We start from the raw sequence: 25,895 nt of genomic DNA, 5'->3' as shown, positions 1-25,895 counted from the left end.
TTTGAAATTCCTTCACTGAGCTTGTTATGTGGAAATAAAATGTGGTTGGTTTTAAAAGCTGAAACTTGTTGCCTGTATTTCAGTCTGTAGTTGTCAGGCCGTCCAGCTCCTCTCGAGATTGGCCAGTTCCATCCCCTCGCAGTAAGAATGCGGCCGTCTGCCTTTGTGCTGGGGGGGAGAGAATTTTTGTCTTCTGCTCAAATGGATGCTGCAGAGCTGCCCTCGAGATGGAAAGCTCAGCGGGTGCTGCTGGCCACCCGAGCTGGGCTGTTCCCCCACCTCCCTTGGGGCTTCCCAGGATGCCTGGGCATCACCAGGATGGCGTGAGAAAGAGGGCAGCCGTGGCCCTGGGAGCAGCCTGCGCGTGCTCCCCCTCCGGGGAGGGAAGGGAAGGGACCCAGCTGCCTCAGCACGTGCAAACGTAAACCAAACTGCGAGGCCAGCTTCATTAAACGATCAGCTCACCGGTCGCTGCCTGGACAGCTGGTGTAGGATGGGAAAAGGGGTCCACTGGATGGGTTCCATGGGCCAACTCGACACGGAAATATCGCTGGCTTTTCCTGAGTCGACCATGGGGTCGTTCATGCTGCTAGAACTTGTGTCCCAGTCGTAATGGAAACTGGAAAGAAAAGTCACTGCACACTAGGAGGGGACGGGGGTTAAAATCTAGCTAGCTGCAGCTAGTAAAGCGGCCTGGGAACCTCAGGGGTGGCCCCTCGCCCTGCAGTGCTTCGTGCCAGTGCGTGATGTGCTCACTGCCTGCAAACTGAATCTGTGCATGTCCTCTGAGCTCACGGGAGCGGGACTGCTCTATCTCTGAAATGGTAGCAGATAAATGAATTCCCAGGCTTTCTGGTGTGCTCTGAGCTCCAGGGAGAGCTAAGTAAGCCCGAGGGCTGGTGGCAGACACTGTTGATCTATCAAGGGCGGGGGCGTTATCTGTTGTATTCCAGTTTGCTTATGAAACTGGAAACTCCCAGGTCCCTTTTTCCATTTACACCCCTGGAAGTGGAAAGTTTATTAAAGCCCAGTAGCCTTTCCTATAATTAGCTGCTGTCCTCTGCATGCGCTTGGCCTGTGTCGGACACGGGCGCAGTGGGGCACGGATACAAAAGCGCGCGGCCGGCCGGAGGGGTAGGAGCTACAGACTGTGCTGGGGGTGGGCGCTTATTTCATCCACTTCCGTGCCCCAGCCTGGGTAGCCCCGTTTGTTACACTTAAGGAAGCAAATAAAAGAATTTCCAATAGAGAAAGCTCAAGATGTGGATGACCTTGGATAGCTAAAGCAGGCCCTATTCCTTAGGTTTAAAACCTAAGGCAGGCAGGAAGCGCGGGGCAGTGCAGCCACGCGCCTGCTCGCCAGGCAAGGCGGCTCGGCACAGGCTCCTCGTGGAGGTGCAGCCTCCTTCCCGCAGCCGTAAACCTGTCCCTTTCTGCAGGCAGCCCAGGCCCTGGCGCGTAGGACTCCTTTACTGGCCAATTAAAAAATAATTTAAAAAAGGTGCTTATTGCTCCTTGAGGCACTGAAGGACTTTGCTATCAAACCCCTATAGCTACAGAGGAGGTGAGCGTGTAGGGTAACCGGCTCAGTTGTGCCACCATCACCACCACCACCCGCCCCCCCCAAAAAAGGCAAAACCAAAGCAGCATCCCCTCCCTCTGCCGCTCGTTCCTCGCAGGCCGCGTCGCTCCCGGCGGAGCGGACTGGCTGCGGGACCCCCACGCTCACCCGGGCCGGCACACGGCGCGCGCGGGCGGCGTTGGCTGCTGCTTGTAGCTGTTGGCCACCGCCGAGTCGTCCCTACAGCTGCAGCAACCGTTGTCCAGGATCTGCAACTGGAGCAGCTCTTCGGAGTTGCTGAACGCGGGATTGTCCAGCGAGTTGGCCGAGGCGAGCCAGGGCTGAGACCAGTACTGCGCCGAGACGTCGTCCAGGCGGCAGAACCGCCGGTAGCTGCAAGAGCGCGGCGGGACGGCTGCGGCAACACCCCGCACGCGGCCCCACCACCGACCGCCCGGTTGTGCAAGAAACCATCAAGTGAGGTTTTAGCCCCGTCACCCCGCTGACAGCACGGGGCGAGCCCCAGTTTGGACCGCTCCTGCCGGCCCCGGCCTGCGCCCGGGCGGGGGGCAGAGCCCCCAGTGCTGAACATCTGGGCGCAGCCCCACGGCTGCTGCAGGGTTTCCCTGGGAAAGAGCCCGGGCTGTGTCACCGGGCAGCCACGGGGAGGGAGCAGGGCTGGGGCGCCCGCACGCTCCCAGACCAGCTGCTTGGGCCACGCAGGGCGGGAGCGACAGCAAACGCAGTCTTCAGCGAGGACGGAAGGTTTTAAAAAGGACTCGGGCGAGTGCCGCGGCTGCGGGCACAGGCCAGGCTCCCCCCAGGCGCCCGCCCGGGGCGCAGGGACCCGCCGCACCGGCCCCGCACGGGGCTGCCCCGACCTCGCTGCAGGCTCCCGCGGCCTCCCTGCCGGATTTCCCGCAGAGCATCCGAGCCCCCCGGGAAGGAAGCCCTGGGGAGCGCAGGGGGGGCAGGAAGCGTGGCCGGCCGCGATGTGCGCAGCCCGGGGCACAGGGAGCCGGCGCTTCCCGCGGCAGAGCGCTTCCTCCGGCACCGAGCACGGCTCCCCCCAAGGAAGCTTGGTGCTGCCGGGGCTGGGGACAACAGGGACCGGCCGGGGGGGGGGGGGGGGGAACGACAGGCAGGGCTGGGATGGGGGAAGCCAAGGCTCCTGCCGGGCAGGGCTGGCACGGGGCTGATGCACAGTGCAGGGTGGCACTGGCGCAGGTCCGCTGCGCCCAAAGGCTCCCGGGGACACGGGGACAGGCCGCGGCGTGGAGTCACGGGCAAAGCGGCAAAGGGGCTGCTGGGGCCCTGCACGTGCTCGCGCCTCCCTCCCCCGCCCCGGCACCACCAGCGAGCTGCTATCGGCCTCCGCAGAGTGTTTTTCTTGGCAGGGAGCAGCCCAGGCCCAGCCCGAGCTCCCTGCGGAGCCGCGGCGCTCCGTGACCCCGGCTGGGCTGCAGCGCCGGAGCCGGAGGTGCTGCCATCCCCCCTGCTCGGCGGTGCTGGGGGCTCGGCCCATGCCCCCCCCCACCCCGGCAGGGCCCCCCCGGGGGTCTGCAGGCGGAGGGACGCCCCGGGCAGACCCCGGCAGGGACCCCGCGCGCGGCCCACCTGCTCTTGGTCTGGTCCACCTTGGCCTGCAGGAGCAGCGCCCGGAAGCGGCGGATGACGAGGCCGGCGACGACGGCGCCCACGAGGGCCAGGCTGAGCAGCACCCCGCAGGCCATGCCCAGCAGGCCCTGCTGCGTCACCCGGTAGTCGCAGCGCAGCCCCATGAACCAGAAGTCGCTGCCGACGGGACACCTGCAGCCGGGGCGGGGGAGGCCGGTGGGCGCCCGGCCGCTCTGCCATCGCCCCGGGGGGGCCGGGGGGGGCCGGGCCCGGCCCTGCGCCGCGGGACTCACTGGCAGACGGGCTGGCGGTCCCGGGCGTGCGTGCAGATGCCGTGGTTCTTGCAGTAGTCGCGGTGGCACACGGAGGTGCAGCGGGCCGTGCCGTCTGCCCCGGCCACGCAGTCGAACCCGGCTCGGCAGGAGAAGAGCACGGCGCAGGGGTCCAGCGGCCGCTCTGGGGGCGGTGGCGGGGGTGGGGGGTGGGGGGTCAGCCCCACCGCGGGCCCCACGGCGGCAGAGCCGGGGTCGAGCGGGGCGGCCGCGCCGCGCACTCACCCAGGGCCACGTTGCGCAGGACGGGGGCCGTGCCGACCGCCAGCCGCGGGCGGATGCCGCCGGGCGCCAGCGTGGCGTTGAGGAGGGCTCCCAGCGCCGGCCCCCGCGGGGGCACCCGGGCGGCCGCGAACAGCGCGTCGTACTCCAGCACGACGCTGCCCCGCCTGCGGGCACAGGCCGGGCCGAGTCCCGCGGGGCGCCAGGACGAGTCCCGCGGGGCACCAGCACGGCCCGGCCCGGCCCGGCCCACCGCCATGCCGCCCTACCTGATGCTTTTCACCTCCAGCCGCAGGAAGCCGGGCACCGCCATGAAGAGGGGGGAGATCTGCGGGGCAGAAGCCACGCGCCAGTCCCAAAGGGCGGTGGCAGGAGGCCCGGCTGCCCCGAGTTGCCCCACGCCACCCCACAGCGCCCCACGCTGCCCCACGCCACCCCGTGTCGCCCCACAGTGCCCCGTGTTACCCCCCCCCACCATCCCACACGGCCCCATGCCGCCCCGTGTCGCCCCACAGTCCCCGATGCCACGCTGCAGTGCCCCACGCTGCCCCACAGTGCCCCATGCCACCCCCCCACCACCCCCCACCGCCCTGTGCCGCCCCACAGCACCCAACACCGTGCTGCAGTGCCCCATGCTGCCCCACAGCACCCTGTGCCACCCCACAGTGCCCCACAGCATCCCACGCCACCCCATGCCACCCCACACCACTCCAGGCCACCCCACAGCACCCCACGCCTCCCCGCACCACCCCGCAGCGCCCCATGTTGCCCAGGCCGCCCCACACACCCCCCCCCCGTGCCCCCCCCCCGCGCTGCTCACCGTCTCGTTGAAGCGCTGCAGCAGGCCGCGGTGCTCGCGTGACGCCGGGTCCCCGAGCGCGGGCACGAAGCCCATGTCCAGCACCAGCTCGCAGGGGACGCGCAGAAGGGCGGCTGTTGGGGGGAGGGGGGGGGAACGGGGTCAGCGGCCGGGATCCCCCACACACACCCCGGCCCTCGCGGCCCCGCACCCACCTCTGAGCAGGGGCGGCTGATCCTCCACCACGAAGACCCCGGGTGCCACCGCCGGGCCCCGCGCGGGGGGTGTCCCTGCCGCCGGCCACCCCCCGGGGCCGCTCGTGCTCCAGCCAAGAGTCCCAGGCATCGGCGAGGGGCTGCTGCTGCCATGGGGGGAGGCGGCGTCCGCGGGAGCTGGGGGGGTCCCCGTGCTGGTGGAGGTCCCGGCCACCACGGCGGTGCTGGCCTCCGGTGTCCCCGGGGCCGGCTGGGACGTGGCCGGGTGCCGGGGGGCTGCTGGCTGCCCCGTGCTGGGGGCCGGCGTCGGGGTCCCGCGGGCCGGCGGGCTGGAGGAGGGCGGCGGGCGGCCGGTGGCTCCCCGGGACCCGGTGTCACCCCGCTCCGGCATCCCCAGGGTTTCGGTGGCCGTGGGGGTGCCGAGCCCCGGGGCCGGGGCGGTGGGTGCCGCAGAGCTGCTGGCCGGGGTGGGCTGGGGGGACACCGGCGGGGCCGTGGGGCTGGCGTGGGGCACCGAGGTGCTGGCCGGTGGGTGCCCGGTGCCGGCCGGGGGGTCCCAGCCGCGCTCGGGGAGCCCCTCGGTGCCGGCCGGCCCCGACACCCCCGCGGTCGGGGTGAGGCCTCGCTCCGGGCCAGGGGCCGCCTGCCCCCGGGCGCTGGCCGTGGCGGTGGGGACAGGCAGCCCCGACGCCTCGGTGGTGGCCGGTGGCGCGCTGGGGGCTGTCGCCACGGCTGGTTGGTCTGTGCCAGCCATGGGGAGACCCCCAGCCCCCGGGGCAGAGCTGGGATCCCGCTGGGTGACGTCGGCCCCGTGCCACCATCGGGCGTCAGGGGCCCCTCGGGTGGCCAGATCTGTCCCCACCGGGCTCGGGGTGCTGGCAGGGCTCAGCGGCCCCCCCGCTGCCAGGGATGCTGTCACCGCAGTGGGCCCAGGCGTCCCCGTCGGCAGCTCCACAGCCACCGCGTGGTCCTTGCTGGTCCCCGGGGAGGTGTCACCCGTGGGGGCCAGGGACACCGGCGGGGCGCTGGCAGATGCCCCCTCCCATGCACCAGGGTTGGGGGAGCGCGTGGGGGTCCCCTCCGGCGCCGCGGTGCCCATCACCGTGGCATTTCCCAGCATGCCAGCCCCGGAGGGAGCCACCGCGGTGGGCACCGCTCCCCAGGGCCCGGCGGTGGCGGGGGTCCCCTCGGCGGGTGTCCCCCCCACTGTCACTGCCGGGCCGGTGCTGGTGCCGGCAGGGCCCGGCGGCCACGAGCGCTCGGTGCCAGCTCCCTCCTGCCCCGGCGGCCGGGTCCGGGCGCTCCGCTCGGTGCCGGGGGGCTCGGCGGTGCCGGGGGGGTTGGTCGTGCTGGCCGCGGAGGGGGTCCCACTGCCCAGGCCCGGGCTCAGCACACACCAGGCGGTCACTGGGGAGAGAGGGGAGAGGGCAGCGCGCACCGGCCCCGGCAGCACCCGCGGCACCACGGCAGCGCCCGCGCCCAGCTCAGCTGCGGGGAGCAGCACCCGGGTGGGCCAACGGCACCGGAGCGGGGCACCGGCACCCGACACGCAGCGGCGGCACCGGGGATGGCGGCACCGGCACCCGACACCGACCCGCCGGGCGCCCCGCTGCAGCTCGCCGAGGCCCTTCCCGCGGCTCCCACGCGGTCCCTTCCGCACCAGCTATGGAGCAGGACAAGTCCCCCAAGGGGAACCAGAAAGACCCCGGGGTCGGGCACAGCCAAGCGATTCGGCGTCGCCTCCCGCATCGGAGCCGCCCGGGATGCTCCCGAGGCCGGGCATCCCCGCAGCGCAGCCGGCCCCGGGCTCCCCCGAGGCGGGACACCAGCGCTCGCGCCCAGCGACCTGCCTGATTATTTTCCAGGCTGCAAAAAGCATTTTCGTTGCTTTGCACAAAGCTAGGGAGCATCACGGGGAGTTTAACCCTTCGCGGCAGCGCATTTCCCAGGGAGCCATTTCCTGAGAGAGGAAAAGCTCAGGAATTATTCAAAACCCAGCTGGAAACGGGCGGCCTTTGCCTCAGTAAAGGAAACAGCAGCTCTACCCTCCCCAAACGGCCACATTATCTAACGCTCACTGGAAACGCGTATCTTACATTAAACCAAAGCATCCTCTTTCAGGTGATTGCTAGCCCCAGTTTGCCACGTTAATCTGCAGGTCTGGTGCGGGTAAGGCACCGACGGAGCCGTCTCACCCCCCCCCCCCCCGCACCGTGGGGACCTTGGACCCACCTGCACCCCCTGCCATGGGGACCCCAGCCCCACATGCACCCACTGCCATGGGCCTCATTGCCCTGTATGCCCAAGCCCCCCCGGTGGGGACCCCAGCCCCACATGCACCCACTGCCATGGGCCTCGCTGCCCCACGTGCACCCACTCCTGTGGGGCCCCGACTCCCACCTGTGCCCCCGCTGCTGTGGGACCCCCAGCCGGCCGTGCACCCACCTCCTTGTCCCCCCCCCCCCATTGCGGGGAGGCCTCCCCCCCCGCAATGCCACAGCCCACCCGTGCACCCGCCGCCCCACGTGCACCCCCGCCGTGGCCCCCCCCGTGCACCCGTCGCCGCGCTCACGCCGCTCGGTGCCGTTTGCCCCCCGGTGCCCTGGCTCCGGGTCTCTCCGGCCGGCCCTGCCTGGCGCCGGTGCCCGGTGCCCAGAACCGCTACCGGGTGCAGGACCGATGCCGGTGCCAGCACCTGCTGCCCGCTGCCCCGTGCCGGTTCCGCCCACCCGGTGCCCTGCAGCCGGTACAGGTGCAGGTGCCGGGACCCAGCGCCGGGACCCGATACGCGGTGCCGCTGCCCGGTGCCGGTTCGCGGTACCCCGTACCCGGGGCCTGATGCCCGGTGCCCCTGCCCGGTACCCCGCACGCGATGCCCGGTGCCCGGTCCCCGCCACCCCGGTGCCCGGTGCCGGCTCCGTGCAGCCCCCGGCCCAGCTCGCCCCGGCCCGGCCCGGCCCGGCCCGGCCCGCTCACCCGCGGCCGCCAGGAGCGCCGGGAGCCGCCGCAGCCCCATGGTGCCGCCGCCGGGGCCGGCGCTGCGGCGGCGGCGGCGCAGGAAGCCCCCGCCCGGCCCCGCCCGGCCCCGCTGCGGCGGCGGAGGCGGCGAGCGGAGCGGAGCGGAGCGGCGGGACGGCCCCGCCCCAACCGGGGCCCCTCTGCCCCCCCCCCCCCCCGGGACCCCCTTTGTTCCCCCCCCCCCCCCGGGCCGTGTGTCCCCCCGGTCCCCGTCAGCCCCCGGCCCCTCTGCTCGCCCTAGTGCCCGTGTCCTCCCACCCCTGCCAAGCCCCATGTGCCCCCCCCAGCCCCATGCTCTCCCCCAGCCCCATGCTCTCCCCCAGCCCCACATGCCCCCCCCACGTGCTCTCCCCCAGACCCATGTGCCCCCCAGCCCCATTTGCCCCCCCAGCCCCATGTGCTCTCCCCCAGCCCCACATGCTCCCCAGCCCCATTTGCCCCCCCAGCCCCATGTGCTCTCCCAGACCCATGTGCCCGCCAGCCCCATGTGTTTCCTGACCCTATGCACTCCTCTGGGCCCTACATGCCCCCCCCCCAGCCCCATGTGCTCTCCCCCAGCCCTGTGTGCCCCCCAGCTCCACGTGTTCCCTGGCCCCATGTGCTCCCCCCAGCCCCACGTGCCCCCCCAGCCCCATGCTCTCCCCCAGCCCCAAGTGCCCCCCCCACGTGCTCTCCCCCAGACCCATGTGCACCCCCAGACCCATGTGCCCCCCCCAGCCCCACATGCTCCCTGGCCCCATGCACTCCTCTGGGTCCCACATGCCCCCCCCAGCCCCATATGCTCTCCCCCCAGACCCATGTGTCCCCCAGCCCCATTCCCCCCCCCAGCCCCACGTGCTCCCCAGCCCCATGTGCCCCCCAGCCCCATGTGCTCTCCCCCAGCCCCATGTGCCCCCCAGCCCCACATGTTTCCTGGCCCTATGCACTCCTCTGGGCCCCACGTGCCCCCCAGCCCCACGTGCCCCCTTGCCCCACGCACTCCTCTGGGCCCTACGTGCCCCCCCCCCCAGCCCCATGTGCTCTCCCCCAGCCCTGTGTGCCCCCCAGCTCCACGTGTTCCCTGGCCCCATGTGCTCCCCCCAGCCCCACGTGCCCCCTTGCCCCACACACTCCTCTGGGCCCCACATGCCCCACCGAGCCCTCCTGCCCAAGGCGGCGGCAGGACTGAGCTGCCTTCCAGCGCCATTGGGGGGGGGGGGCACATCTGCCCGTGCCAGCCCCACTGCCTGGCAGGAGCAGCCGGGCGCTGGGTCAGGCCCCGGCCGGACACCGGCTTCGCCCCAGCAGGGCTGCGGTGGGGCCGAGGGGCGTCAACGTGGCCACCCGGGCTCCAGCCACCGCCAGCCCCCCATCGCCGGGGGCCGCGGAGCCGCTCGGCCCGGCTGCGGCACCGCACGGAGCCCGCACCAGCATCACGCCTCTGCCCAGGGCAGCCTCCACGGCCGCCCCGACCCGCCGGACGCTGCCCGACCCCCTCGCAAAGCAGCCGGGCGGCCGCCCCCGGCGTTCCTGCCACTGTGCCGGCAGCAGGGACCCCCCCCCCCCCCCCAGCGCCCTGACCCCGTGGTGCGGGTGCCACCCCAGCACTCGCGATGCCAACGCTAAGGGAGACTAATGAAATGCACTGGGTACCTGCCATGGGGGCTTCCTGCCTGTTTTAAAGTAATGCCTTGGCCACAGTGAGGTGTTTGCTGCTGGCTAGGTGGGTGCCGGGGGCTGCAAACGCTACAAGGGCTTTTCCAGCAGCCGCCCAGCACTGGGCGCTCAGGTGCTGCTTCCCCCCCAGGCACCGGTGTCCTGGGGCTCCTCCACCGGCACGGTTTTCTGCTGGCTCCCCAGTTCACCTCTAAGTTTCAGGACAATTTTGTCTCCTCCTTCACTGCCTGCCTGTACTTTCGTACAGAGCTGGTTTGTCCAAAGCAGCCGCTGCTTTTCCACCCATTCCACTGCGCAGCCTGCTCAGACAATGTTTCAGACAACCCTTTGGCCGCAGGAGCTACGAGGGAGTTTCTAACGGCACCGTCCCCTCAAACAAACACTGAAAGTGAAACTCGGGCACCAAAGCGCTTCGGGCAGAGGGTCAGGGAGCTGGCTGAGGATGCAGCAGGCTAAATTTAAAAGCGGAATACGGCTCCGTAGGGCAAGCTGTGAAAACAAAACACCTACACTGAGCCGCGGCGCCCAAGCGGGGGCTGCAGGAGATGCTGGTTTGTTTTCCATCATCCTATCACCCTGATTGTCAGAGGAAGACGTGTTATCAAGTGACACTTTCTTGGCTCACAGCCCAGCAGCGCCCCTTTGACATATGAAAGTGCTTCTTGGCTCAGAGGAAAAACTGTGTAGTGTCCAGAAATAACTATAATTTCTGTCTTGGGAGAGATTTAAAGCAAGCCTTTCATGCTGAGATTAGTTAGGCTTACAGAAACATTGCTGCGATTTGGCCTTTCAGCAGCAGGAAAGTCATTCCCCCGTTTATTTTCCATCTGGAAAGTAGGAGCATTTCAAGTGGAACTTGTTTGTACTACCATTTTTGAAATAAATGCACTAAAGGTAGAAAAACATTGGTTTATTGGAAAGAGCAGACAATACAAGCAACGAGATCATGGGAAATGTGATCGCCCCAGGAGCATGGGGCGCAAAGCTTTGTCAACAGTGGCATGAGCTGCACCGGTCCTGCTAGAGCTTTCACACACATACAGCGACGATGAACGGGAACACGCAGCGTCTAACAGCCCCTGACCGACTTTCAATCTGCTTGGTAAATGCTTTTATCCTACAAGTGACAGACCTGGATTCAGCAAATACTAAGAAGCTGGTAAAAGCCTATGTTATAGAACAGGGGCATTTCTAGTAAAGTCAGTTACTCATAGAAACACCCCTGTGTATGTAAGCCAGAAAAGTGTTTTTCAGTACTAAACCCATAATGTTACAGTTACTTTAATACTACATAGGACTGGTTTGAGGATTGGAGGCCTAAGTGTAAGATTAGCCAGCAGAAACCTGTTTAAAGAACGGTAGATACAACAGAAGCCAGAGGATTTAAAATGTTATCGCCTGAGTCTTTGGCAAAACAAAGAATCTAATTCCTCCTGCAGCAAGGGTTCAAGACTGCACAGACCAGTACTTTTGAGGAACTGCCATAACTAACACTTTTCCAAAACATGCATTCTCTGCCAGAGACGTTTCTCTAACTGCATCTATGCAATGCAGCCTCTGGTACTTGGTGGAGTTCTTGGTTTCAACTTTTCCCGTGTGCAGCACAAACAGGAAATTCCCCACGTAAAGCATCTTTCTAGCGAGCAGTAACGCTCAACCTGGCCAGGGACTCGTTGCTGTCCTGGCCTGAGCAGCAGGATCAGCTGGCAGCGGTCAGATGCAGAGAGGGTGAAGATACGGACCAAGGCCTTTCCCAAGGTTCTGCGCTCAACGCTGAAGACTCAGTAATGGGAGCAGAGCATCTCAGTGCCTGTGAGACGGCTGGAATGGGGTCGCTATAGCTAATGCTGAGGTCTTTCCTACGCTGACAGCTAAGCACAGGGGGCCACTGACCCTGGGTGTGAAACAAAAAGCCATCAACGCAACACTGGTCTTATATATTTATTCCTTTTTCCCCTGTTTTTAAAGGCCAACATATTCAGACAGCTTTAAATAAAATGTCCAACACAACTTTCCAGTACAACTTTCCAACGAAAGCAGCAACAGTACAGCATGTGCGCTTATATTCATATCCGCTGACATCAGCCTGGTCGTAGTGGTACAGACATCTCCTGTTAAAGAAAATTCAAATTTAATATTTCAGCAACCAAGAACAACCATTCTAAGGCACAGAAGAAGTCAGCCAAGCAGAGACAAGACAAGCACTGAAGAATACCAAAGGAAGCCAAGTAGTGAGGGACAGGTCTTCAGAATCAGTAAGATTCTCACCTTTATTCCATCTATTCTTGGCACAGAGATAGCAGCAAATGGACATAGCTCCCCCACTGACCTGTCATGCTTCAATCCTGATGGAGGAAAGTGTTGGGGGAAGCGAGACGTGTACACAAGAGGAACAAACAGGAATACGGGCCAGCGTGCTACTGCAAACTGGCCAGAGTCCACCAGCTCATTTCCCCTGCAGTCCCGGAGTGCCTCAGCCGGCAGCCTCTGGAATGACCCTTTCCTACCCCTTTCTTTCTCTGCTGCAGTGTCAGGCAGGAAGAAACGGCGGCTGCAGGCAGTTCCGAGCCCTGCTATCAAACATCTCCTAGTGCAGCTAGCCACCCCGCACTCAGCAGTGCTGAAAAGATGGACTTTCTTGACTAAAGTCAGTTTGCCACCTACTAAAAGACCAGCGGCAAACCCCAGTGCTTGAAGTGCCATGCGGGGGTAGATGAAAGGTCCATGGAGCCCCACATTCGGTCTCCAACAGCAGACACCCCAGGGAAACACGTACACTATTTTCCCCCAGCTGCTCAGGACTCCCTCCCGCCCACGAGGCGCTACCCGCCACACAGCTCTACGGCGTTCCAGCCCCTTCGCACCCGGCACCCCCGCTGCGGTTACCGCACACCGCCGCGCACGTGCGCCGTGCGTGCACAGCCATCACCCGAGACGCTCACAGAGGTAGTTTCTACTCACTTTGCTTTGAAGAACTGTTTTTATTCATAAACATCCTTCTTATCTGCAATGTAATCTACAATCTCCTGTGGACACATTAACTTTTCTGCATCTGCATCAGGAATTTCAAATCCTGGAAGAAAGCACACGTATTTAGCCCAAAACAGCGGAAACAGGAGCAAGGCTAACGGAAGCAATTACTGCTGGCTCAGAAGCCTGCGACTTGGCCGAGGACAAACACGCAGGGGTTGCTGTTCTGCTGTGTAAGTTCAGATTCAGCATTTCATTACTACGCTGAGTATCAAGCTGTGTTATGCCTTATATGACAGTGCTCTTGGGTAACACACAGAGCAGAAACAGCAGATAACAGGGGCTGCTGAGCCACCAGCCAGTCGGTGTCCCCTCACACATCATTAAAGCTACTGATGCCTTCCCAGAGCTCCCGCAGCAGCGCTGGAGCACCACGGGAGGGAGATGTCCTGGGTAAGTTCAGGCAAGCAAGAGCCCAAAGCTCCTCAGTTTCAGATTTTGCTATTGAGTGTTCTTATAACAAACAGCTCTTACAGAGCTACATCAAAGTCCCCTAGGAAAGTCAACGCTAATATTCACAGAAAAGAACTAAAACTTTGCTGTAGCTGCACTTCAGGATTAGCAGAAACAAGAGAAGATAGATCTGAACATGCACAACTGATTTACCAAACTCGTCTTCCATAGCCATGATGATTTCCACTTGGTCCAAACTGTCCAAACCCAGATCTTTCATGAAATGGGATTCAGCTGTGAGCTGGGGGCAGAAAATCCAAGATCAGTTGGTCACAGCCATTTCCATACAGCAGAAAGCATACTCAAACCAGACTTAAACCGCCAGGTTTACACAGGGGGAACCTTTAGCCTTTCTGGTCCTCCTGCCACACACATCTTACATTTTTTCCCCCATCAGAGAAAGATGACAATGCCTTTCTGTAAGCCTCAGAAATAAGCAAGTTGGGCAATGCATACCAAAACGCTTGTTGCTTAAAAGTCTCTTAAGGGACAAGCTGGCGGCCCGAGGAGCCCCAGGGGTGCGCAGCTCCCACCGTGCCCCCCGCTCCCGGAGACGCCTGCTGTTGCCGGCCACCCGGGGCTCCCCGCGGCCGGGGCCGCCACAGCCCAGCCCCGCCACTCGACTCGCCTTGTTCGGGTCGATCTTGTCGTACAGCTTGAGGACGTAGAGGACGCGGTCCTTGATGCCCTCCAAGGTCAGGGGCGGCAGGTCGGAGAAGCGGCGACAGAGCGGCCCCGCCGTCACGGCCACCTGCAAGAGACGGGCAGGCACCGGGCAGCGCCGCGGCCCCCGCTAACGCCACGAGCCGGGCCGGGCCGGGCCGCACCGGGCCCCACGCCGCCGCCCCTCCGCCCCGCCCCGGGCCTCACCTGCGGCAGCGGGACCGAGCGCGGCGGGGCCGGCGCGCGGCCGGGGCGGAGGGAGCCGAGCGCGGCGGGGCGCGGCGCCGCCGCCGGGGGCCGCCGCGGCAGGAGGCGGCGGGCGCAGGCCGAGAGGACACGGGCCGCCATGGTGACCTGCTACCCAGGGTGCACCGCGCCGCCCGCCCGCGCCTATCCCGGCAGGCAGCGCGCGTGGGGCGGGGCCGCGGCCGAGGGGAGGGGCAGCTCCCCCTGGCGGGCGGCGGCCACGTGGGCGGCAGCAGCGGGTCGCCACCCCGGCACGCCCCGGCCCCGGGGCCCCCCCAGCTCCCAGGGCCAACCCCCCCCCCCCCGTGCTCCCCCAGCTCCCAGGGACCCCCGGCCCCTGGGACCTCCAAGCTTCCAGAGATCCTCCCGGCCCACCGGGGACAAACCCACCCCCCTGGGCTCTCCCAGCTCCTGGGGCCCCCCCAGCTCCCAGGGCCAAACCCCCCCCCCCCCCCATGCTCCCCCAGCTCCCAGGGACCCCCGGCCCCCGGGACCTCCAAGCTTCCAGAGATCCTCCCGGCCCCCCGGGGACAAACCCACCCCCCTGGGCTCTCCCAGCTCCTGGGGCACCCCCGGGGACAAATCCACCCCAGGGGACCCCCCGGCCCCAGGGAACCCCCCAACCACGAATCTGCACCTCAGGGCCCCACTGCCAGCTGATGGGCGACCCCCAGCCCCCAGGCACAACCCCACCCCCAGGGACCTCCTAGCCCCAGGGACCCCACAAGCAGCAGGGATTCACCACCCCCCCAGTCCCAGAGACCCCCCCAAAACCCCCAGTGACAAACCTGCCCCCCAGGTTTGTCAGCAGCACTGCCCCCCCCAAGTCACAGGAAACCCCCCAGCTCTAGGGACCCCCCAGCCCTTGGGGACCCCCCAGTCCCAGGGATTCCTGCAGCCCCCAGGGACAAACCCACGACCCAGGGACCCCCCAGGCCCCCCGCTCCCCCAGGTCTGGTCAACCCCTGCCACCCCATCGCTTCGCTAGGCACAGAGTCTTACCAAAACATGAAGTTTAATGGCACTGTACGCGCACCGGGGACTGCCGTGGCGCCCGCAGCGCAACACCCGTACGGAAGGTGCAGGCTGGGCCGGCCTCCGGCGCCAGCACAGAGCCAAGGCGGCCGCAGCCGCGGCACAAAGCCAAGGGCGCGCCGGGTCGGCTGCGTGGCTCCCGCGCGGTCACAGTGAACCCCCAACTAACCTGGGAGAAGGGAAGCGGCTCTCCCGTCACCGGAAATTCTACCCTACTCTGGTTTTATAGATCGTCAGCAAACTCTTCTCTCTGCACCGCTCCAATCCTCCTTTAAAGTCTTTTCTGCCTTAGGCTGTGAATAACGATACAGGTAAACACTGCCGTCTTTCTGCCCAGCCAGCAGCCCGGCACTCGTGACTGACCATCGGACCAGCGACCAGCTCCCATTCGAATTGGGTGGGAGCAGAGCCGTGCACTGCCCCAGGAGCAGGTCCCACACCGCGATGGTTCCCGACGTTAGCACAGCCGCAGCAGAAGCATCCTTCACTTCGCCTTCCAGGTACCTAACATTGCACGCAGAAGAGGCAGTGTTACAGATTTCTTTGTGAAGACACCATTACATCATTTCTAAAATAAGGTGCTTTTTCACATAGGAAAGTAATAAATGAATTTAAGCCAACTGTAGCAAGTCAGGTCATGTTAATATTTGTGTCTCCAGAGTATCTGAACAAGAAGGATACAAGCCAATCCTCTCATGTCCCTAGTATTTACTTGGAAATTGTTCAGTAAACTGAGATCTCAATCTACTAATATTTGTGTACATAAGAAATGTTATAGTTGGATGTAAGTGCATTGCAAGTCTGAGTCTTAAAGGGCTTAGTCTTCAAAATGCAAGACATAGGAAGTAAAAGGTCATCTAACTGCAAACAGCTGCCTAATATAAATAAATCCAGCTAAGTGCTCTTTAGCATCACAAAGGCTTAGAACATCCTCATTTGCAGATATTTCCTCAAGAGGTTTTTGCCTAGGGAGCTTGACTGATTAATCCAGTTACAACATTTCCTTTATCACAAGCACTCGCTGGGGCGGGGGAAAAAAAAGGAAAAAAAAAAGCACCCAGCATGCAGAAAAGCAATCCCGCTGTTTGTCTGCGGAGCTCTGGTGAGCGGAGCCCCGCCGTGCCGGGGCAGGCAGCTCAGAGGTTAGCTCGCAGGCTTGGGCAGGAAGCAGGCAGGAAGCAGCCACCACCCTCGCTGCATTCCCGTGCACATGCAGCAGGAGCTGGTGACGGATGGCCGCATTCCTGTGCACATGCAGCAGGAGCTGGTGACGGATGGCCGCATTCCTGTGCACATGCAGCAGGAGCTGGTGACGGATGGCCGCATTCCCGTGCACATGCAGCAGGAGCTGGTGACGGATGGCAGCCTCGTTACCATCAGCTAGAGGGCAGAGGGATCCCTGCCAACAACAGCTCATTAAGCGATTCCCCTCCAAACCCACAACAAAGGTACCATTTCGATGTGATGTGCACACACAGTCCGGAGGTACTCGCCTTCCAGCATGTCCAGGTGGGAGGGAGGAGAAAATCACTCCAGTGCTCCTGGCTGTTTTGGGATTGAACGCTATCACGCGGAATGCAGGGTTTCCACAGAGCTCACTCTCTTTGGCGTGCGGATGACTTAAAACAACGAAGAGAAGGCCCTGATACACAGAGGAAAAATACATCATTAAAAACAACAGCAAGAGGGGGGAAAAAATCCAAAGAACTTTCCAAAAATTAATTGCTACATTCTGTCTATAATCAAAACCTCATGAACAGTGATGCATTATTTTTAATGAATAAAATAGAAATGGTTTACTTTCTTTATAAAATTATATTAAAAAATGAGGCAGAAGCTGACTGATAAGGGTCAAAGTGGAACAGCAAAATGACATTGCAGTGATCCAATGGATTTATGCACTTATCTTTCTGCTTAAAAGAGCTAAACTTGGAGTAGGATCAGGTGATATTTAAAGTACACTTTATGGGCCTCTGTTTAATCCCTAGCAATTTATTCATTTCACAAGAATTCCACATAAACGGGCACAGCTGAAAACAGCGGCTCTGACAAAAGTCACAGGTCAGAATGAAATATCCTGGGATAGATATTCTGAAGAAGTCTCCAAAGAGTCTGACTCAAGACATCATTACTGGACAAGAGATTCTTGTCCCAAAAGGTTAAATGCTTACTGAAAACAATCACACCCTTAAAAAACCACAAAACCCAGCTGGAATCACAGCACAAGTGGAAGCAAATGGGAAAGAATCACTAGTATGAACTGTTTAAAACCAAGATTTATATCCTCAGCGGTATGTGTAAATAAAGACCAATTCAAGCATGTTTTCTGACAGTGCAGCTCCACCGTGCTGGTAGCTACCAACTTGTGAAAAGGAAGAGATTTGCCAAGCACCAGCACTGGGCAACAGAACAGCTGCTTCCCACATACAAGATGTCTTGGGCTGCTGCCTTGGAATACACTTGGATGCATCATCTTATCAGTACACTGCAGAAAGCCAAGAATGTGCGGTAAGCAATGTGGCTTAGCTCTCCAAGTTAAGCTATTTTCCTTTGAAATATCGTCAATGGATCTAAATACAGCAGATATTTCAATCCATTCTAGAAACCCACTCTTTTAAACCCCCACTGCTGTTAGTCAGTGCCGTCTACGTGTAAACTGCGTGCCGCTATTTCACATACGTACAGAGTCAGAATATGCTCGATGGCAGATTGAAGCTGGGTAGGAATAACCAACGTGCATCTTTTTCAGGAGCTGGCCCGTTTTCAAATTCCTGCAGTCAGTGAAAATAAAATTCTGACTGCTTTTCCATCCTCAATCTGTTATTTTTCTAATCACAGTTATACCATTATGAAAGACAGAGACACACACTTTTGGTTCCAGATAAACCAAACCAAGACAGGACAAGAGGCTACAGAAAGATCTAATGAATATGAGAAAAATGCAAGTGGAATTATAGCAGCATATTTCATTCACTATATATCAGTCTAAATGCATAGAAGTTAAATAGAGTTCTGTATCAGACTCCAGGCCCTTTGAATTATTGGTTCACAGGCAAGTCAGCAGCCAACCAAAACCACTATATAATGTTTATAGCTAGCTGTTATAGCCACCATTTACACCTGCAAGCTGTATCATTTAATTCCATAGGAAACACTGACCAAACAACAATGCTGTTCACTGCAGTGGTGCCAACCAAAGCGTCTCTCATGCCTTCCACTTCAGCAAAAGCTAGAACAGTTTCTTCAGGGGGCATCAAAGTCTGTCCCTCCTTGTTCCTAAACAGCAGATGCAAGCAAGTGAGAAAAGCCAGCCAAAATAATACAAATGTTCTGTACACAGTACACCTCCAGAAAGAACAGGAACCTGACACTTTTCTACATCTGAGATGCCTCCTTTCCTTCCACCTGCCATACTGAGACCACACTGAAACCAGAAGACTCACCTTCCTGTCTCCGAAAATGACATTATCTCCACTTGCTGCTCTTGCGCAGTTCTGCTGCTGCTGACCAGCCTCCTATCCTTTAGCCCAAGAACAGCTTTTATATTTCCAGTTTTTACTAGTGATTGCTTGAATGAGTCATTCTCAGAAGAATAAAGCAAGAGCCTAAGTTAAGAGAAAAGTATGCATAATGACAAAAGGAAGTAGAACTCAAACATGCCGTAGTTTATAAAAAATGAACATATCTTTAAACAGTCTACCACCTCGAGGGGTGAATAAGCAAATCTTTGTAGTTGTTTTTTTTTGATATCACTTCCATATTTTCCAAAGGTTAAAGCATTTGAAAAAGTGACAGATTAGCAAAGCACAATTTAAACCACTACAGGACAGGAGAGTAAAGCTGCAGATATTCAGAGTGGAAAGCACTATTAAGAAATAAATACACCACCTTATTTCTCCAATCTCCAAATTTCCCAGTGCTATACACACAAGATTACAGGTGTCTGGCAGAGGAATAATCTGTATTACTGGAATCTAGGACAGCAAAGCAAGAATTCAGTGTTACCCACGTCTCTCTGACTTTATTCCCATTCTCTAGAGTGTTTCAAGTAAAATTACACAGAGAAAAAATAGTTTTCAGACTCTTGTGGAGATGCATAGTTAGATCAACAGTGAGCTTACTGCTGACTGTTTCCCTAATTAAACAATCCCCACTGACATAAGAGACAACGAATGATTCCGGGGGCCAAAAGGTAAAGGGCTGCTGCGCAGGGAAAGGGAAAGGGCTGCTGAGCAACCACCATTCAGTACATGGGGTACCAGCATCCATCAGATAACACATGACCATACAAACCACTCGTCATCTCTGCCAACAAAGAACTAACCTTGCAGCCAAGACTCCAAGGTCTTTGTGTTAGTTCCTTGGGAATTAACACACTGTAACACAAAAATTGTTCCAAATACTAGAAATACAGACCATGTTCGCACCTCTCCTGGTTGCCAAGTATAGACTTTTCCCCAGTGGCCAGATGCCAGAAGTTTCCACAGGGAAACAGAACTCTCACAAGCCGTCACAACACACAGCTCTCTGCAGCCAGCTGCTTCCCACCACATGGTACTCACATCCACAGCACAAGAACGTGAGGAATCCTGTCCAAAACAAAACAGTCCTGATATTCTTTTGATAGATACAGTTATTCAACCTGGAGGTTCAGGTTGAGAAAACTGTTACCTGAGATCCAGTATGATGAGAACTTGAGGCTCAAACTTAATGCTCAAGATGTTTATTTTTGAGTGAAGTGTCAATAAGGCATTAAAGAAAATAAGCGCAGTGGGTTTCATCCTTAGAGCAGTGAATATACTTGCTCATTTCAAAGAAATCACTTCTTATTTGAAAACATCACGGACTCCGCAGAGCCCAGAGGTGGAACAAGACTGAGGGTACCATGGTACAGCCACAGCAAAGCCTGAGTGCTGCCTGTCTGTAGTCATGCACATGCTTCCCTTACTGCACATACAAGGGACAGAACTTGCAGTAGTGTAGGCAAAGGTAAAAACTGAACAAAGCAAGGGCATTCTCTTCTCCCTTGCATAAAAAGTTCTCAGCTTCGGTCCTGTTATTGTTGGCTAGCTTGGCCAACTCCACAGGGTTGCCTCTTGAGCAAAACTTTGCAGTTTGGTTTGGAGAAGCCAGAGGTGACCTAGCCCCTGCAAGCTCCTTTGGAGTTCAGTGGGCTTTCCCACAGATGTCACCTCCCTGCCTGCCAGCTGTCCCCTACCCCCCACAAGATACTGGAGATGCAAGAGGACAGTGAAAGGACACGACTGCAGGAGGAAGATCCCATGGCTCAGCTGTGCAAACAGTCTTGGGCAAGATTTGCCTTGGTCATGGCACGTACACGCAAGGCTCTGCTCCTGAGGGGTGTGAACATTAACGTGCATTTGGCAGTGCTGTAATCGCAAATAAAACACATTTCTCACTGGGTTAGTTAGTGTCTGAAATGGGGACAGGAGGCCATGGAAGCCACTGGGCAGGCACAGCAGGTATACAAGGACTGAGATCATTTTATCTAGGGCTGAAAAAAAAATGCAGTGGTTTATTTGTTAATACATTTGCATATGTTTAGACATTTCACATTCAGAAACAAACACTGAAATCCTTTCTCAGTTAAAAGCAGATATACAGGAATCTAGCCAAAGCCATTCTGGCATGCTTTTCCACAAGTGAAGAAAGGACTGATCAAATTACAGAGCAATCTAATTTTTTTTTCAACTAGCCATTCTGCAATTTTTGTTGTATTTTTGTTAAACCTTGTATTAAACAGCAGCTATTTACTCAGCAAACAATTATCTGATATTATCCCACCTTTAACTTTGATACAAGCTGCAAACTCTCTTCTCTCAGGCCATCAAGCAGTACCACAGCCAATGGTTCTGCTACAGTTTTTTCCTGCACAAACAAAAAGTAAAGAATGAGGATAAATTCAGCTTCAAAACTATATTTAGCACCCACAAGAGTGAGGCAAAAGTGTGAACTCACTCTGCATGCTGTTGCTGGAGAGCTATTATAGGAGCATCCCTTTTTGTAACTTGCATATCTTTGAAGAACAGGAGATCCCTGACAGGTTATTTCCTATTTTCACCCCCAAATTCTCTCTTAACATCATTTCACATCTCTCAGTCCCACTCCCACTCCTCAGAGACTAGTGATTTCCTCAGTACCCATCCCACACGTGGGTCATTCTACCCTCTATAATTGCCTTTACCAAATCCCAGCTTAAAATTTTAAGGTAGAACAACACCAGATGGGTGCCAGAAACCTTTGTTCATATCCATGTTTCAAGCCTGCCCCCCATAATAAGCACCGAAGCCTACATCTCCAGTTTAATCAAACAAGACTTTAAAGAATTTGTGCTTGAGATCAAAAGACCTTAGGCAACAGATGAAAACCAAACATTCACAGTCAGCTAAAGCACAGCATCCAGGGCTGGCATGAGAAGAGGTCTAGCTGCAGAAGTCAGCAGAGACTTTGAAAGAAGGAACTCACTCACAGAGCTGGCTTGGTACCCTTGGCAGAGAGGCCAGCTTGTTACCTGTTCAACAGGTGCTCTGCAGGATCCCTGCTGTTCACTCTCTGATTGCTGATGCTTCTTTAAGGCCATCATCTCATCAGATCTATGATTAGGGTCTCTTTCAGCTTCTAAATGAAACGTTGCACACTGTCCCTCCTCCTTTCTAGCAGATTCTGCACCACAGCTGTCTGAGTCCAGGGGAATGGCAGAGTCTCTGCATTCCCTACGATCCACAACCTGGGCAGATGCTCCCTTGGAGGAATGACTGTTCACTTGCACGGGAAGCACAGAAGGTGAGGTGGGAAAGGTGGTACTGTGTACTGATGGTAAGACAGCTGGGGTTGCACCCAACACAGGGAAAACAGATGAGGAAATCTGAGACTCAGGCTGACTGGGAGCACCAGCTAGGACAGTCTCCGTGGGAGTAAAGAGCAATCCATCTGTGCAAAGTCCCTTCTTGGAAGCTGGGCTTTCTAAATGAGGTAACTTGGACAATGCATTTTTGAAAGGCGAAATCAAATTGCTTTCTTGCTTCTTCTTTTCTGCATTCATTTGCAGATCTTGTGTGTTGTCTGAAGCCACACCATCTCCAGATGTACTAGGAACAAAAACCTCCAAATCATTCACAGGGGAAGATTTAAATTTCTCAAGTTTTAGGAGCCCGAATTCCTCATCAGGTAAGTGAAAGTCTTTGATACCCAGTCTAGAGGGCAGCCACTGGACACTGCGGAAGCTAAAGAGAGAGTCTGCGGAGTCAGGATCCATAGTAGGGAGACCAAGAGAAGCTGGATCCTCTGAATCCATTTGATGGCTATGTCCTCTTTTGCTCTCACCTAGACAGAGAAAGACATAATATGAGAGAGAACATCGCATCATAAACCTCCAATCTCTTATCTAGAATGTCACAACACTCTAATCTATTTTCCAAAAACAGCCACATCCCTCCTAACACATGGAAGTGCCATTTTCTGGGAAGCCATTACACTCCACAATTGCTCTGCATTAAGGCTTCAGCTAAAATATCATTGGCAAAGGTTGCCACAACTGACAAAATGCCTAGCTAATTTTGCTTGTCTTTCTCCCAACACTTTTTCTTTTCACAGTATTCACAGACTACCAGACTGTAATACTAATCTTTATGTTTCACACTTGTCAGCACTAAAAACTCATTAATGCCCAGACACAGTTGGCAAAACAGAAATTTATGTCCATTTGCTGAAAAATCAGGTTGAGTTTGCAAAAAATTTACTCTAGCAGCAAAGCCAGCTTAAGCGTTTCTCAGCCCTGCTCCTCATCCATGCACTGCTGTCCACACCCTGCCACTGTGCCAAGGCAGCAGTTTCTGGAATTGTGCAAATAACATGGGCACCACAATGATCTAAAAATTTTTAAAAAAGCTTCAACTCTTAAGAGACAAAAAGTTAACCAAGGTCAGATTTTCCTGCATAAAAAAAATGTCAGGGTGTGAGGAGCAGTGCACAGATTCACTCAGCCATTTCCCTGCCTTACAGTTGGGCTCTAGTTTTAGGGAGTGCTTTTATTTGATGAAATACCTTTTAAGAGTTGCCTGGCTCTCTGTCTTGCAGAGGATCGTAGGGGACGGTGTGGGGAGAGACATTCATCAATCCCTAGGAGCGGCTCAGCCCTGCAGGCTTCTCGCACATGTCGATTCTTCACATGTTCCACCGGATGCTTATCGGATTGACACACACTTAAGTTGGCATCCAGATCTCCTATGCAGCTGGCAAAAGCTTCTTTCCCTGGGTTCAAAGAATCACTCTTCTGAAGTGGATTTTGAACCTGTTCTATCACAGTCTTATGGCATTTGCCAAGTACCTGACTTCCAACAGAAGAAGAATCAGCACTCACTGGCTGCATAGCGCCAGGCGCTTCTGTCTCTCCAGACCCAAGAGCTGCAGCACCAGACAACCATATCTCATCTAAAGATGATTTTTCAAGATTACCCTCGGAGTTTTCCTTTTTGCTCTGATAGTCATTTGATAAGACACTACTGCTTTCTTTTGGTGTTACGAGATCCAAACCCACTAGAAGTTCCTGTGATGCTTGATTCACAGTGGCTTTGCGCACAGACCTTCTTCTTCCCTTCTGTTTCCTCTGTGATCGTCTCTGATCATGCTTTGTGCTAGCAGTACTGTTCTGAGAGATGGATCCAAGCGAAGTGCTGCTACTGTTAGATGGAGGAAGAGATTGTCGAGGACTACTTGAATCCACGGGATTGTTTTCTGCACCAAGAAAGGGGAGTGGCATGAACCCTGACTCCTCATCATTTTCAACTGTTTCTTGGGAGGGCCGATCTGAATTTGCATCTTTCTGTTTGCACTTATTTCGCAGACCTTTCTTGCTCCTACCCAACTGGCTGAGAATTACTGCATCTAGGTCCACTTTCCTCTGGCAATTAGACATACGGCGAGTTGTCCTGACATAGTATTCAACTGGAAATAGAAGTCCTTCAATAACCGTGCAAGAGTTCAATGCACTTTCAGTTTCAGGAGTTGTCACATTCTCTAGGTGAGAAAGTCTTGACTCAGTTTCAAGCTCTTGAGTCTCCAACAGTTTTTCAACATTGCCTGTAAGAGAATCTGTAGGAAAGCGATTTAAACCATTAGTGTCATTCTGATTTCCTTCAGGGTTTTCACTCTCATTAATTACAGTGTTATTTCTGTCAGCGGGCAATACTTCTTTTTCTGACATCAAATCCAAGAGCCTACATAATTCTCCCTGATCTTCACAGGTACTCTCATTGACTGTTTGCTTTTTTATACTGGAAGGTTCTTTTCCTCCATCATCACTAGTGTCAGGTAAAATAGATTCACTGTTCTCTAAACACAGCTGTGCAGGCTCACAGTTATCAGACATGACCACAGCACTTGGGGGCCCAGGCTGCTGGACATCATTGCTGTCAGTCAAAGCACATGAAAATAGCTCAGGCACTCCTACATCGATACGGTCTTCAAGTGTTTCTTGTACAACTCCTAACTCTACACCCAGAGGTGCTGAACTATTTTCTTCTCTCCTCACAAGGGCTGGTCTGGATGCTCTGTGAGTATTGTGAGCATTTTCCTCTGTGTTTGAGAAACTGCTTTGTCTGAACACTGGTGACCCAAGTTCCTCTTTATTGGCTGCTTGATTTTTCACCTTCTCATCAGTGTTTATTAGCAGCACATCATGCACAGATTCTGTTTCCTCTGGTACCACGGTCTTCATTCTCCTCCTCCTCAACTTCATCATACCTCTTGAGGTTTTGGTTTTTTTCTTCTCAGCAGCAGGCCTAACAACTCCGCTGCACACATTTTCCTGGCTAGCCTGTGTACTTTCTGCCTGTGAACTGTTTGACAAGCTAACTTGGTTGTTGGAGAATTCAGGCTTTTGTTTAAACGTGACAGACGTTTTCTTCTTTGTGCCAGGAACAGAGCAGCTTTTGATCTGTAACTGACAGGTTTCATGTTTACCAGCAGTAGGAGATACGGTATCTCTAGAACCTGTGGAAAAAAAATCTCATGTGTGAAAGTACTCCCAGAGAAGTCTCATCCAAGAAAAACATCATACAGTGAAACCAGACAACTCTGGCAGGAGCGAAAGACTAGGAGCGTTCCTGGGATCTTACAGGCAGGATCGAAGAACACTGGCAGACCTGCTAAGGGGGAAAGAAGAGAGTACTCGTAAGAAGGGAGGTTATTGCAGATGATGATCTAGCAATACCGGAAAAGTCGCATATTGGGTACAAAGGGGAGCAGATACGGCAACAGCAGCAGCGGACAACTTGAGTCAGAACTGAAGCATGTCAATAGAGTTGCAGGCATCCCAGCTCCAATGGGACTGGCTGCTGCATGCCAGGACTTGGGCATCAAGGCAGAAGGAATCTGAGCTGGCTCCTCACTCCTGATCTGCAGCCTGCACATTGGCTCAGAGAGGAACAACTGGGAGGAAAAATAAAGTTTTCAGGGACTGCAGCTAGGGGCATTCACCCAGATCTGTTTAGACAGGCAAACCCCCAGGAAACGCCACACAGCCGCGCGCAAAGGCACCGCTCAACTCCTACCTGCGGGGCTCCGCGCCGCCTCCTGTCCCCCGAGCAGGCGGTTCTGCTCCGCGACCGTCTTCCGGACGATGCCCTGAACCCTCTCGGCTCTCCGCGCGCGCTGGTAACACAACAGCGGGTCAGGGCTGGGGCGCACGTCTCCGGGGCGCGGAGGGAACGCGCCTCCCCCCGCCGCTCCGCGGCCCGGCCCGGCCCGCTCACCCGCAGCCGGCTCACGGTCTCGCTGTACTCCCGCCGCAGCAGCGCCAGCTTCTCCCGCAGCTGCAAGACAAAACGTGACGAGGTGGCAGCGCCGCCCGGCCCCGGCCGCCCCCAGGCCCGCCCGGCCGCCCCGCACCTTCTCCCGCTCGGCGCCGCTCGGCGCCGCGCCGTCCCCCGGCTCCTCCATGGCCGCGGCCGCCCGCCGGAAGCGCGGCGCGCGCGCGGGCCGCCACGTCGCCATGGCAACCGCGCCGTGATTGGCCGAGCCGCGGCGGA

General features: G+C 57.6%; 4 protein-coding genes across 15 annotated transcripts in view; 1 reads left to right on the top strand and 3 right to left on the bottom strand.

Annotated features, from left to right (window-relative positions):
- The window catches only part of TNRC6A (trinucleotide repeat containing adaptor 6A), a 96,523-nt gene extending 96,459 nt beyond the window's left edge, over positions 1-64 (top strand). For all 9 annotated transcript variants that reach the window (XM_064520002.1, XM_064520001.1, XM_064519999.1 and 6 more), the window contains one exon: positions 1-64. This exon is cut by the window's left edge and continues 2,735 nt beyond it. The gene's annotated coding sequence lies outside the window, so the exon portion shown is untranslated.
- Positions 1-7,817, bottom strand: part of LOC112985382 (MAGE-like protein 2) — an 8,070-nt gene extending 253 nt beyond the window's left edge. The window contains exons 1-10 of the mRNA XM_064520005.1: positions 7,723-7,817; positions 4,747-6,153; positions 4,553-4,665; positions 4,002-4,060; positions 3,736-3,899; positions 3,472-3,634; positions 3,179-3,370; positions 1,730-1,954; positions 466-619; positions 1-168 (exon numbers count right to left, since the gene is read on the bottom strand). The exon at positions 1-168 is cut by the window's left edge and continues 253 nt beyond it. Of these exons, the coding sequence (XP_064376075.1) occupies positions 94-168; positions 466-619; positions 1,730-1,954; positions 3,179-3,370; positions 3,472-3,634; positions 3,736-3,899; positions 4,002-4,060; positions 4,553-4,665; positions 4,747-6,153; positions 7,723-7,762 (2,592 nt within the window). The 5' untranslated portion in view covers positions 7,763-7,817 and the 3' untranslated portion in view covers positions 1-93. The remainder of the gene's footprint in view (positions 169-465; positions 620-1,729; positions 1,955-3,178; positions 3,371-3,471; positions 3,635-3,735; positions 3,900-4,001; positions 4,061-4,552; positions 4,666-4,746; positions 6,154-7,722) is intronic.
- Positions 7,818-11,348: 3,531 nt separating this feature from the next.
- NDUFAB1 (NADH:ubiquinone oxidoreductase subunit AB1) lies at positions 11,349-13,975 on the bottom strand. 2 transcript variants are annotated; one of them, XR_010391553.1, is made up of 6 exons: positions 13,774-13,975; positions 13,532-13,654; positions 13,057-13,144; positions 12,382-12,493; positions 11,689-11,765; positions 11,349-11,531 (listed from the first exon to the last, which is right to left on the bottom strand). XR_010391553.1 is itself a non-coding variant. In XM_064519997.1 (5 exons), the coding sequence occupies exons 1-4, from the start codon at positions 13,912-13,914 to the stop codon at positions 12,402-12,404; spliced, it is 444 nt and encodes a 147-aa protein (XP_064376067.1). In that variant the 5' UTR covers positions 13,915-13,974; the 3' UTR covers positions 11,349-11,531; positions 12,382-12,401. The 2 variants fall into 2 exon arrangements, 1 of the variants encoding a protein (XP_064376067.1); XM_064519997.1 differs by lacking the exon at positions 11,689-11,765 and having other exon boundaries at positions 13,774-13,974.
- Positions 13,976-14,810: 835 nt separating this feature from the next.
- On the bottom strand, positions 14,811-25,875 carry PALB2 (partner and localizer of BRCA2). Of its 3 annotated transcripts, none has more exons than XM_064519994.1 (13): positions 25,756-25,875; positions 25,620-25,679; positions 25,419-25,518; positions 22,912-24,858; positions 21,380-22,191; positions 20,653-20,736; positions 19,275-19,436; positions 18,736-18,821; positions 18,291-18,452; positions 18,007-18,123; positions 17,531-17,618; positions 16,341-16,489; positions 14,811-15,351 (listed from the first exon to the last, which is right to left on the bottom strand). In XM_064519994.1, the coding sequence occupies exons 1-13, from the start codon at positions 25,858-25,860 to the stop codon at positions 15,081-15,083; spliced, it is 4,143 nt and encodes a 1,380-aa protein (XP_064376064.1). In that variant the 5' UTR covers positions 25,861-25,875; the 3' UTR covers positions 14,811-15,080. The 3 variants fall into 3 exon arrangements, 2 of the variants coding, with proteins under 2 accessions (XP_064376064.1, XP_064376065.1); XM_064519995.1 differs by having other exon boundaries at positions 15,187-15,351; positions 16,300-16,489; XR_010391552.1 differs by lacking the exon at positions 17,531-17,618 and having other exon boundaries at positions 15,214-15,351.
- Positions 25,876-25,895: the final 20 nt, after the last annotated feature.

Source organism: Dromaius novaehollandiae, chromosome 14 (genome assembly GCF_036370855.1).
Source record: "Dromaius novaehollandiae isolate bDroNov1 chromosome 14, bDroNov1.hap1, whole genome shotgun sequence".
In the NCBI taxonomy this organism is placed as follows: Eukaryota; Metazoa; Chordata; class Aves; order Casuariiformes; family Dromaiidae; genus Dromaius; species Dromaius novaehollandiae.
This window is presented reverse-complemented; position numbering and strand designations above follow the sequence as displayed.